This window comes from Capricornis sumatraensis, chromosome 7 (assembly GCF_032405125.1).
Source record: "Capricornis sumatraensis isolate serow.1 chromosome 7, serow.2, whole genome shotgun sequence".
NCBI classification, from domain to species: domain Eukaryota; kingdom Metazoa; phylum Chordata; class Mammalia; order Artiodactyla; family Bovidae; genus Capricornis; species Capricornis sumatraensis.
Window position 1 is genome coordinate 37,301,122 of NC_091075.1, and position 13,937 is coordinate 37,315,058.

At 36.1% G+C, this 13,937-nt stretch overlaps 1 protein-coding gene across 1 annotated transcript in view; it reads right to left on the minus strand.

Moving 5' to 3' along the window:
* Positions 1-13,937, minus strand: part of MMRN1 (multimerin 1) — an 85,251-nt gene that overhangs the window by 8,664 nt on the left and 62,650 nt on the right. Inside the window, exon 6 of the mRNA XM_068975586.1 lies at positions 10,360-12,345. Within this exon, the coding sequence (XP_068831687.1) occupies positions 10,360-12,345 (1,986 nt within the window). The remainder of the gene's footprint in view (positions 1-10,359; positions 12,346-13,937) is intronic.

Consider the following 13,937-nt stretch of genomic DNA (forward strand, 5'->3'; position numbering starts at 1 on the left):
TCAACATCAGTCCTTCTAATGAATATTCAGGGCTGATTTCCTTTAGGATGGACTGGTTGGATCTCCTTGCAGTCCAAGGGACTCTCAAAAGAGTCTTTTCCAACACCACCATTCAAAAGCATCAATCCTTCGGCACTCAGGTTTCTTTATGGTCCAACTCTCACATCTAAACATGACTACTGGAAAAACCATAGCTTTGAGTAGATGGACCTTTGTCAGCAAAGTAATGTCTCTGCTTTTTAATATGTCTGGGTTGACCATAGCTTTTCTTCCAAGGAGCAAGTGTCTTTTAATTTCATGGCTGCTGTCACCATCTGCAGTGATTTTGGAGCTCAATAAAACAGTCTGACAATGTTTCCATTGTTTCCCCATCTATTTGCCATGAAGTGATGTAACCCGATGCCATGATCTTCATTTTTTGAATGCTGAATTTTAAGGGGTCTTTTTCACTCTCCTCTTTCACTTTCATCAAGAGGCTCTTTAGTTCCTTTTCACTTTCTGCCATAAGGGTGGTGTCATCTGCATATCTGAGGTTATTGATTATCTTACACTCTTGCTCAAAAATCTTTCATTGTTACTAACAGAATGAATTTAAACATATAATACTCCACACAGCGTATAAATGGTTGATTTAATGAATGCTCAGCCCAAAATTACTTCTTTCATGAGATTTGCCCAAACATCCAGTTCTTAATAAGACACTAAACTCTTATGATAATAAACTCCTATAACCCTCATTTAGTGCTTAGCATATGCTGTGACATGTCTCTCTTCTTTCATGTTCAAAACAGCTATATCAACATGGTGTTCAGAAACACATGGAAAAAACTTTTAAACATAAAACATAACAACAAAATACCACAGTACTCTATACGTACATCTTCCACTGTCAACTTGTGTTACAACAAAATTACAAAGTTTTCTTTATATTATTCCCATTGCCTTCAGGGTTCACTATTTTTCCAGATATTGAACCCTATCCCATGATTTTATTTACTAACACTACCCTTGGCTCCCTATACACACGCAGCACATCCCAGAGTACTCTGATTTTCTACCTTTCTCTACTTTTTCTTTTATGCATAATGTTTATCACCTTTTACCAGACTATATAATTTACATTTTTACTTATCTTTCTCTATCCCTGACAGAGTGTAAGCTCCAAAAAATAGGAATTTTAAAAAATGTTATATATCCCAAATATTTATAAAAGTACCTTATTTTATTGGCACTTAATATTTGTGCAGACACCTCTTGAATCTATTATAAATATCCCTGAAAATTTTTAAATTTAACACTTGTTTAAGATTATAAAGTCTAGAAAAGAGTTCTTAAGGCACTGTTGATTATAAAAATGATATCCTTTTTGGTAAAAGGTAGATGTGTATTTTAATTTCTACATGACTGACTGGTAAAATGAGACTCAACAATTTTCTTTCACTGACTTCTTTAGTTCTCCAAACACTGTATAATAAATTTTTGGGTAATTAGTTTGGGAGGTAAAGATACTTGAGTTTACATTAACCAATTATATCAACAAAACAAAATGCCATGTTATATTTCCCCTGAAAAACAGTGGTGTTCAAAATAAGTAGATTTGAATAATTCAAATTAAATTTATAATAAAATACTTATTATTTCTCTTAAAAACTATTTCCTATTATTTAAAACAAAATAGTGTTTATTATTAAACATCTCAACTAGCCACTCTGGGACCATGAGAAAATATTAATACTTATTATTTCTGAGAAATAATACTGAGAAAATACTTATTTCTTTTCAGATCCACTTTGAAGCTATGCATAGTAAAACTGGCAATTATAAACTTCTGGGGTACGTTTTTCAAATTTCGTGTGCAGTTAACATATGGCATAACTATTTTTTTATGTTGCAATTTTTTGTCAAGATGCGAGAATCATGTCCACTCAGACAGCTGTGCAACATGCTCATAATTTGTGATTTGATAATCCCAACAGATTATTCCTCATGCTTGACAATGAGTACAACACAAAATAATACTACAGTGTCAGATGCAGTTTTGAAACTTATAGTGTTGTTAGCGACCAGTGGAAAGACATCCATTCACTGTATTTAATCACAGGCCAGTTAATAATTAGATCTGGTGTAAAATCTCTGGTGTCAAAGAAACACCAAAGATGTTGTTGAGAAATAGCTGCTGTGCTTCTTGTCAGGAGACTAATCTTAGCATATGTAGTGACTATGTAAATGAATCCTGGTATCCTGTCCCATTTCTTTTTGATCGTCAGATGCATGTGTTATAAATTGGCTCAGATGAGAATGTCAAGCACATAGCGTTCTGACTGTTCACCTAGATTCCATGGTCACTTTACGACATGAGGCAGGAAAGAATTGTCAGTTTTGCCAGCATCCCCTCTTCAACTGTCATCCTTCCATACACAGGGGAATCCTCTGAAAAGCTAGGGGATTCTTTTCTTCTTCTTGGGAACAATGAACAAAAACTACTTCATTTAATATTCTCTTCAACCCTGCTTTATTGACACAAACTCGGGATGCTATCCCCAGAGACAGGCTTGCTAACCAACTCTGGCACAAAGAATGTCTTTAAGATCATGAGCAGAAAAGAGTTTATATAGCAGGCCTGAGACTGCTACCTTTAGAAATGCTGACTTTCAAGGATTTGCCCTTGATCCATATCTGGGAACTTGGCTTCTCTAATTAAAAAGTGTCTTCATAGTGCCCTGACTTATTGTACAAATATGTTTTAGGCGGAACTTCTGCTTTCCTTTTAGAGTTTTGATATGTGCTTACGTGACCAGCCCTGTTTAAGATGAAACTTGGTGTCCCCCACAAACTCATATGTGAAATTTCTAACTCCCAAAGGGATGGTATTAGGAGGTGGGGCCTGTGGGAGGCATTTAGATATTTAGGGTGGAGCCTTCATGAGTAGGATTAGTGCCCTTTTAAAAGGGACCCCAGAGAGCTCTCTCCCTCCTTTCCTTTCTGTCATGTGAGAAGAAAAGAAGTTGAGTCTGCAGTCCAAAAGAGGTCTTTCATCAGAAACTAACCATGCTGGTCTGATCTCAAAACTGTGAGAGGTAAAGTTCTATTGATTATAAGCCACCTTACCTATGGTACTTGTCATAGCAGTATAGCAGTGTGAGCTGACTAAGACAAGCTCCAGTAAAAACCTTAGGAGTTGGATATCTGGTGGACTTCTCTGGGCAGAAAAATTGCATGTTACTGCATGTTTTGGTGACTGGGAAAAAAAAAAAGATCCCACACACAAGTGTGACCCCCTTATTGAAGGGAGAGAGCCTAAGAAAGCCTATGCCTGGATTTCTCTAGATTCTGCCTGGGTCCTTTTCCCTTGCTGATTATATCATGAATAATTTCACTATAATAAACCTTAGCTGTGCGTGTAGCTATTTTCTGGGTACCATGAGTGCTTCCAGCATATCAGCATACTTGTGTGACATTTTGGATACCTTATGAAACACATTGTAAACTAAATTCAAGCAACAATCCTTCAAACTTTAATTAGCTTATAGTCACTATTTTGTATAGAAGTCAACTTATCCTGAGGCATATGTGAGAATGATTATTTTTTATAACATGGAAAAGCATATAAAGAGCCGAAATATGGTGAAGAAAACTCTAAAACTTCTGCAGATCTCTTTTGTGCTTGTAATGCACAAGCATTTTTATACATTAAAGTCTTTACATTTTTAATCTTGTTCTTTTTGACTTATTGTTATGTGATAAGCTTAAGCTCATTTATAAACATGTTGAGTTTAAAACACACTGAGACTTATAAATTAAAAGTAGAACAATGGAATACCATGAGCATTTAAATTATGTTAATACATGGAAATAATTACATATCAAATATTAAGTGAAAATATTAAAGAAAATAAAATATAAACATTGAATATAGCTGAGAAAATTTTATCATATAGTCATAACCACATTAATAATACACTGTATTCCAGTTGATTTCTTTGATACTTAAAATAAACTTTGTAAGGTAGATATGTTGTTCTAATTTTATAAATGAGGAAAGTATGTTTTAGGAAAAAAGACTTATTACAAATAAGTCTTGCTAGGCAATTCAATGCTTCTTAGTCATCCACAACTGCCTCTATGCTGTGTCACAAAATTTATAAATGATTTTAAAATGATATAACAGTGAAATGTTCACAAGTTTCTTATTTTTCTCCTTTAAACTGCTTATATTCACAGCAATGATCATTTTAAAAGTTGTATATCATACACTACCAAACCTTTTACAGAATCTTTCTTGAAAAGAGTAACTAAAGTGATCATGATGAATGAGAGGTTTATTAAGGAGAGTTAAATATACCTGGTCAATACAGGGGAAATAGTTAAAAGCCAGTGGTCTCACGAGCGGAGGACACAGCCTCAGCCATGCTGCTGACATTGTTACCACAGGATTCAGCTTCTCTTGGAAGGCAAGCAGCCAAAGTCTTTCTGTAGGGACAAGTCTGCCAACTGTACAAACAAATCTTCAAAGTGGAAATGAAATCCTCTTGATGTCTATTGGACTATTGTTTAGAAACAAATCAAATATTTAGGGATTCAACCGGAACAAGTTTATCAGCATTGGCCTAGGAGGAATCATAGTCAGCATAACTGAATGTGGAAATGGCTCAGAAGGAAGTGAGGGGAAGAGGACTCTGAATTTTACCTGCTATTGCATCAGACCCAAGAAGATCTCGTGAAAAACAAACGGTAACTTTCAATCACAACTGCCCACTGGCCATTATCATGGAAAAGCTACACTGAAAAACAGCCACTTACTTCTCTCTGATGAGAAGCAGAAAAAAGTGGCAGTATTTGGATTCTCAAGAAAGCAAACTCCCTGGGAGTATCAACTCTGGTCACATGGAATATTCAGATGTGGCCAGACTCTGAAGTAGGCATCAAACATAAGCAGAAGGAAGAGAAAGGCAGGTGAACACACTTTAGAGTCTACTTGAGTACCGTGGTTCAGCTGAGCCCTGGGTCCAACAGTCCAGGAGTCAGGCTGTCTCACTTACAAGGCGTGACCTTAGGCAGAGGGTTAGTTTACTCATCTTCAAAATAAGAATAATGATAGCTACCTCATAAATATCAAATGCAGGAACATATGTAGAATAGTTTGAAAAGAGCCTGGGATGTAGTGTTATTAAATAGTATTCAATATTATATCATTATAGTATTCCTATTACTAGGCTTCAAAGGAGGTTATCAATTATTAAGATTAAACAGAAAGACACTCACAGATATAGAAAACATTTATGGTTACTAAAGGGGAAAAGGGAAAGGGAGGAGGGATAAATGAGGTTGTGATTAATATATATACACTACTATGTATAAAATAAACAGCAAGGACCTACTGTATAGCACAGGGAACTATGTTCCATATTTTATAATAACCATAAGGCGAAAGAGTCTAAAGAAGAATATATATAATCCAAAAAGGAATCTAAAGAAGAATATATGTGTGTCTAAGTGAATGCTGTGTTGTACACATGAAACGAAAAATATAGTATAAATCAATTATGCTTCATTAAAAAAATTAAATTTAAAAAAGTATGTTTATGTGGATTTTATTTCTACAAATTGTATTTATTCTGCAAATGACAGTGGTTCAGTTCAGTTCAGATCAGTCGCTCAGTCGTGTCCAGCTACTTGTGACCCCATGAACTGCAGCACGCCAGGCCTCCCTGTCCATCACCAACTCCTGGAGTTCACTCAAACTCATGTCCATCGAGTTGGTGACAGCCATCTCATTCTCTGTCGCCCCTTCTCCTCCTGCCCCCAATCCCTCCCAGCATCAAGGTCTTTTCCAATGAGTCAACTCTTCACATGAGGTGGCCAAAGTATTGAAGTTTCAGCAATAGTCCTTCCAAAGAACACCCAGGACTGATCTCCTTTAGGATGGACTGGTTGGATCTCCTTGCAGTCCAAGGGACGCTCAAAAATCTTCGCCAGCACCACAGCTGAAAAGCATCAAATCCTCGGCACTCAGTTTTCTTCACATTCCAACTCTCACATCCATACATGACCACAGGAAAAACCATAGCTTCGACTAGACGGACCTTTGTGGACAAAGTAATGTCTCTGCTTTTGAATATACTATCTAGGCTGCTCATAACTTTCCTCCCAAGGAGTAAGCGTCTTTAAATTTCATGGCTGCAATCACCATCTGCAGTGATTTTGGAGCCCCCCAAAATAAAGTCTGACACTCTTTCCACTGTTTCCCCATCTATTTCCCATGAAGTTATGGGACCAGATGCCATGATCTTCGTTTTCTGAATGTTGAGCTTTAAGCCAACTTTTCGTTCTCCTCTTTCACTTTCATCAAGAGGCTTTTTAGTTCCTCTTCCCTTTCTGCCATAAGGGTGGTGTCATCTGCATATCTGAGGTTATTGATATTTCTCCCAGCAATCTTGATCCCAGCTTGTGCTTCTTCCAGTCCAACATTTCTTATGATGTACTCTGCATATCAGTTAAATAAGCAAGGTGACAATATACAGCCTTGACGTACTCCTTTTCCTATTTGGAACCAGTCTGTTGGTCCATGTCCAGTTCTAACTGTTGCTTCCTGACCTGCATACAGATTTCTCAAGAGGCAGGTCAGGTGGTCTGGTATTCCCATCTCTCTCAGAATTTTCCACAGTTGATTGTGATCCACACAGTCAAAGGCTTTGGCATAGTCAATAAACCAGAAATAGATGTTTTTCTGGAACTCTCTTGCTTTTTCCATGATCCAGTGGATGTTGGCAATTTGATCTCTGGTTCCTCTGCCTTTTCTAAAACCAGCTTGAACTTCTGGAATTTCATGGTTCACGTACTGTTGAAGCCTGACTTGGAGAATTTTGAGCATTACTTTACTAGAGTGTGAGATGAGTGCAATTGTGCTGTGTTTGAGCATGTTTAGCACTGCCTTTCTTTGGGATTGGAATGAAAACTGACCTTTTCCAGTCCTGTGGCCACTGCTGAGTTTTCCAAATTTGCTGACATATTGAGTGCAACACTTTCACAGCATCATCTTTCAGGATTTGAAATAGCTCTACTGGAATTCCATCATCTCCACTAGCTTTGTTCATAGTGGTGCTTTCCAAGGCCCACTTGACTTCACATTCCAGGATGTCTGGCTCTAGGTGAGTGATCACACCATCGTGATTATCAGGGTCGTGAAGCTCTTTTTTGTACAGTTCTTCTGTGTATTCTTGCACCCCTTCTTAATATCTTCTGCTTCTGTTAGGTCCAAGGAAATCCAACCAATCCATTCTAAAGGAGATCAGCCCTGGGATTTCTTTGGAAGGAATGATACTAAAGCTGAAACTCCAGTACTTTGGCCACCTCATGCGATGAGTTGATTCATTGGAAAAGACTCTGATGCTGGGAGGGATTGAGGGCAGGAAGAAAAGGGAACGACAGAGGATGAGATGGCTGGATGGCATCACTGACTTGATGGATGTGAGTCTGGGTGAACTCCGGGATTTGGTGATGGACAGGGAGGCCTGGCGTGCTGTGATTCTTTGGGTCACAAAGAGTCAGACACGACTGAGCAACTGAACTGAACTGAAGGGATTAATGTGGCTGAACTATATTTACCATATCATAGCAAAGGTCAAAGGAAACAGCCAAATTTAAGTAGTGTTTCAGTGTGCCTCACAGCTGGTATCAAAGCAAGTAGTATATTTTGCAATTGGTTTATTCTTATAGAAGAATTTAGCCTGAATCCACTGATTTTATTACCTTACATATATTTTACCTGCTCAGCTGTCTAATGAATGCCACTAGTTTCATGGCTCATAGAAGCAGACCTGGCTTAATGAACCTGAGTATCTATGCATCCACTTGAAAGGGCCCCACATATTACGTTGCTATTCCTGCATAAAGTGAATATCTACCCCACATATGAAATTAGGCCAATAAATCTCCATTGCTCTGATATCATTATGGGTTATCTTTACAAAGATAAAATAAAGAACTTTTAATTAATTATTAACTTTAGGTCTATAAAAATTCTACTTACAGTAAATAAAGAAACCAGAAGTAATTATATCAAAGCATCATTAAAAAAAAGAATCAATACTAAGTTAATTATTAGCCCATTAATATACTGGTATATAAATACTCAATGCAATTTTTATAAGCTCCTAGCATGCATTCTTTATAATGAAAGAATATGAAACTGTTAGTTTTTTGTTTTCTATTGAATCTCTTAATTTTGAAGCTATTTAAATGTATAGTTGCTGTATTGATACAGGTATTTTTTTGATTTAAGGGGGGAAAAGACATGGCTTACCTGGGGTATGATCACACATCCTATGGAGCTTAACAAACTCATTTGCAGTGTCCACAGAGGAAAGACCAAGGATTAAAATAGTATGGAGGAAGAACAACTTATTTTTCCTAAAATTATTATTATAAGAACATCTTGTATTGAAACACTGCCTTTTCTTGGAAATATGTAAAGCCTAAATAATTGTTCTGTGATCCCATAGGGTGGGATTAGTTCTCCTGAGTCAGATTAATTTGAAAGGAGTCATACATAAATAAATGCAATAGTTTAAATAGTGAAGAGGTATCTCAACTTTGTATTATTCTGTGATTTTTAATATTATCAGAACATTCAGAGATAAAACATGAAGGGTCATATTATTCTAGGATAATGATTATCCTTTTGTAATTAAAAAACAGTAAAGTACAAAATTCATCCAAATGAGTGTATAATTTAAAAGCAGACTTGTATGAGAGGTACACTACCATTTCTTTTAGGAATAGTATTCTTTTCATTGTGAAAAGATTATTTAATGTTACTCATATGCCAAACATCTCAATAAAACACTTCTTTCATACAGAGAGATTATTAAGTAGTTTATATGCACTACAATAAATTCCTCTTTCCTCTCAAATGTATGCTTCCCCTCTGGTGTTTACAATATTTGTCAGTGGTACTTCTACTCTCTCATTTCCCAAGTGCAAAACCACAGAATATTCTACTTTTCTCCCCTTCCCAAGTGCCATGCATTCAGGCTGTGAATGGCTCACATATATTTTTTTTTTTAATGATCCAGTCTGTGACCGATACAGTCTGGGACTGGATATTTCTGCTAATGAGCTCAGCAAAATACCTATTGCAATTCCATCACATGAATGGAAGAATCTGAGATTCAGAGAGGTGAACTTACTCAAGGCTACACAGACATACTGAAACAACTAGGACCGGAACTATGTGCTGTTGTTCCTTAGATCATTAATTTTCCCACTATCTTTTCATTTCTGCTAATATTACTTTTACATTATTCATACCCATCTCCTCTGATTCAGCTACCTCTTCCCAAGATCTGGTTCTTACGATTTTGCCAATAATGTCCTAACTGGTACTCTTAATTTCATGCTACACACAACTACTGGCTTCATGCTCCTGAGACACAGTTCTCACCATATCCCAACACTTTGCCCAAAATTTCCAAAGACCACTCTTCACAAAATCATGTCTACCTGCCTGAAATGTATCTCCCAAAATTTATAGGTTGAAATACTAACCTCCACCGTTGATAATATTAGGAGGTGGGACCTTTGGATATCCTTTGGAGATGAGGGTTTTGCCCTCATGAATGGGATTCGTGTTCTTATCAAAGACTTCACAGGCTCCCTCACCCCTTCTGCCATGTGAGGATACAGCTAGTGATTACCAGAATCAAGTGAACCAGGAAAAGGGCCCTCACCAGATTGTTACTATGCTGGCACCTTAATTTTAGTTTCCCCAGCCTTTACAATGTTGAGAAGTAAATTTCTGTTGTTTATAATCTACCTAGTTTGCGGAATTTTGTTAAATAGCCCAAAGGGACTAAGATACTTAGCTTGTCATTCAAGGCCTTCTGTCATCAGCCCAAACTGAATTTCTGCTCACTGTACATTCACTGGGCCAGTCATTCAACAGATATACTCTGAGTTCCTATGGCATACCAAACATTTTGCCAGGTAACACCAAAATGAACAGGACACAATCTAGTCTTATTCATCAAGGAGCTCATTGTCTAATAAAGTCCTTTAATTACATATGCAAAGAAAATGTTCTACAAGGGCAAGCTTGATTGTTTTATAGGGGGCCTGTCAGAAAAAAAGTTAAGACATATAGAACAAGTATTTATGCTATAAGCATTTGTGTTGTATTGATAACTGCTTTATACAGGATGAAATAAGATTCAAATAATATATCAGAGATCTTTGAATTACTTAGCTATTTGTCCAAGCTCAGTTAAGTGCCAAAGCTTATGATCTTGCTAAACCATACATATCTACTAAATAGACTTATATAGGAAAATGATTAAAAGTTATTTTTTGATAATAGCTTACCAGGAAGTAGAATGTTGTCTGTGTTTCTTTGGGCCCGGCCTATCTGGACAGTTGTCAGGTTCACTGTTGTTTTAAGAGTATTTGATTTCTTCAGTGATGTTTTTATCTGCTTCTGTGACTTGACAATATTTGCAAGACTACTGGACAATGATTGATTTATATACCAAGTTAAATTAGATAGGACAATTTGAGTTTTTATTTCAATTACTGATTCCACATATTCTGTCAGACTTTTCTGAAGACGTTGTATATTTGGTAGGGAATCTTTTATCCTCTTGGGTATGGTAGCATTTAGTTCTGATATACTTCTAGAAGCATCATGACATATTGTTACTACTTCATAGAGAGTCTTGTTAATAGAAGAGAGATTAACAGAAAGATGGATGGATTTTGCTTCTAGTGCTTTAAATCTGGAATTTAAGACCTGCAATTGTAGAGCCTGGTTGCTCTCATTTGTAGCTGCACTGTCTTTTTTTAGTGAAACATAGTAAGGTATGAGCATCTTGGTCACTTTAGACTCAATGCCTTGCAATTGAGTTTCAAAATTTTTGGAAATTTTTGTGGCTGAGAGTATTTTTTCCTCCAGATGACTTATATTTTGCTGGAATTTTATCACTTGGGAACTGGTTTCATTGAACATTTGGGAAATCTTTTGAAAGTTGGATGGCCTTAGTTTTTCATCTTTAGGAATATATGCAAGGGCCTTGGCAACTTGCAGAATGAAGTTATATCTCTGATTGTCATTGATCAAAATCTGAATAGAGTCATTCAAATGTTGGAACTGAGAAATAAATGTCAATATAGTGTCCATATTTTGGGTACATTTATGATGGATCTCTGGATTATAGTTTATTCTATGTAAAGTTTCTTTTAATACATAGTTGTCTTGAATGAAATCAATGGCATCATTTACAATAGTTATTGTCTTATTTATACCATCTTCCGTTTCTAAGGCATGTTCATCAATACGTCTCTCTAAGGCAACCCCACGACTCTGTACTTCATTTCTAAGTAAGTTGTATCTTCTTGTAAGTTCTTTGGTAAGTACATTAAGACTGTTAACAGCCCTAGTCAGACTTTCCACTTTTTTCTTTGTAGCTACTACTTCCTTTGGTTGTTCATAAGTCATTGTCTCTCTCAAGGATGCTCCCTGCTCGAGCAAAGGTTGAAGAATCTCCATATCATAAGTCAAATCATTTAGTTGCTCATTCATTTTATCCATTTTATTGTCCATTGGAAAGAGAAACTCAACCAATGTTTGGTTTAAAACTTGTAAATTCTCTTCTGTATCCTTAATTTGAACTTTAATATCATCTCTGTACTTGGAAAACATGTCTTCACATTCCTCCCTGACAGATTCTTTCTCCATCTCCAAAGCAAGGGTGAGATTGTTTATCTTGCTGTCTTGGGCATGCAAATCATCAGATATCTGCAACAACATCAAACCTTGCTTCTTTATATTCTGATGTAGAGTAGATACATATTCAGTGATGTTATTGCTAACTGATACAGGAACTGGAATAGTCTTCTGATTTGATGCTTGTTCAGTTGATAAAAGATGCTCTTGCACTTCCTTCATTTTAGAAAGGGTCTTGTTGAGGGATTCATAATATAGAATTCTCCTGGAGCGCTCCTGTTCTAGAGCATCTTCTAAATGAGTCTGCTTTGCTTCTAGTTCTTTAACAGGCCTCTCACACATAAAGGTCATTTCTTGTCTTATATTTACAATGTGATCTTTCAGGTCCAGTATATCAGTTGAAGTAGGCCTATTTTCTTGCATTAAAACAGACTTTTGCTGGACTGCTACTGAAATTACAGATTCATTAACTTGTTGAATTATTTGTCTGACATTTTCAAGTTCCTTGGAGACGGTTGATACAGTCTTGAAGAGCTGCGCTACGGTCTCTTCTATGTCAATTTGAAAAATTTTAAATTGTTCTCTTACTATTTCTTTTACCAGATCATTAATGCTTTTGGACTTTAGGCCTGGAGAAAGAAATAAGAAACAACAATAAATGACATACGATTTTAACTGTGTAAACTCTTTATATCTCTAAAAAGATAAAAGTTTGTGACTAAACATTAATGACATGAAATAAAAACATTTCTTAACTACATTGCTTATGAAATTAAAAAAAATTACTGGCGTTCCTACAAGGTGATCATTTCTTAATTGGTAAGTCTTGAGGGAGAAAAATCAGTTGCAGGTAGTACACACTAGAACTGTAGAACTAAGTTTCTTTGAACAAAAAGACATGAAGCAAATACGATGGACTTCAGTTAACAGACCCTTGTATGCAATGATTCTAGCCTTAGTTTTATATGAAAATAAACAGTTTGGGGCTTTATGCCTTAGTACCTAACGTTAGCTCGTGACTGTTTATTAGCTTTCTAGTACAGTTGACCCTTGAACAAAGCAGGGATTGGAGGCACTAGCCCTCTGCACAGCCAAAACTCCACATATTACCTGTAGTGGCCCTCCATTATATCCAAGGTTCCTCTGAATCCCTGGTGGCTCAGTGGTAAAGGACCTGCCTGCCAAAGCAGGAAACATGGGTTTGATCCCTAGGTTAGGAAGATCCCCTGGAAAAGGAAATGGCAACTCACTCCAGTATTCTTGGCTGGGAAATCCTGGAGTGTTACAATCCATGGGGTCACAAAGGAGTTGGACATGACTGAGTGACTAAACAACAAATCCCTGAATCCAGTTCCACATCCTTAGATTAGACCAACTGACTGTGGATTGTGAGGCACTGTAGTAAGTACTACTGAAAAAAGTTTGCTTATGCTTATGTAAGTGGGCCCAGGAGATTCAAACCTATGTTGATAAAGGGTCAGTTGTAATTAGGTTTCAGAGCTTGTATTTTGTGCTTCTAAAACTTAATATGTTGACTGCAGAAAGAAATTTCATGAGGTTCCCAAATGAGGAGCAATAAGAAGTAATAATCAAAATTCAACAATAGTTCATAATAAGAATGAAATAAAAATAATGAGATGTTTGGGGAACCACAAAACTAAGTCAAACAAAGAGAGAAATTTAAGATATACATGACCTATCATAACATGATGTTAATTCTTTTTTAGGTGATTTTATTTGTTTATTTTTAGCTTGATAATTCTTTCTTTAATTTTTTTTATTAAAGTATAGTTAATTTACAATATCATTACATTAATGCTTAACAAAAAGGGGAGAGGAAACTTGCCATTAATAAAATACATACTAATACCTCCCTTTTAGAAAGAACAGATTGATCACAAACCAGAATTATGGACATCCAAAAAGCAGCATTAGAAAAAAGGAAAAGAGGAAAAAACTTGAACTATTCAGAATCGTTTAAAACAGGAAATAAATATTTTTAAAATGTAAAAACAGACAAACCAGTTACATACAAAAAAACAAAGTGGAAAAACGAAAACATATTTGAAGCATATTTATAGTATGTGGCAATGAAACAGATATAAATGGAAGATATGTCCATTCAAATCCAACAAGTAGCCAGCATTTATAATGCAAAATACAGGTAACATATTACAAAGTATTTTAAATTGTAGGTCTGCACAATGGAGTATTGTGAAAC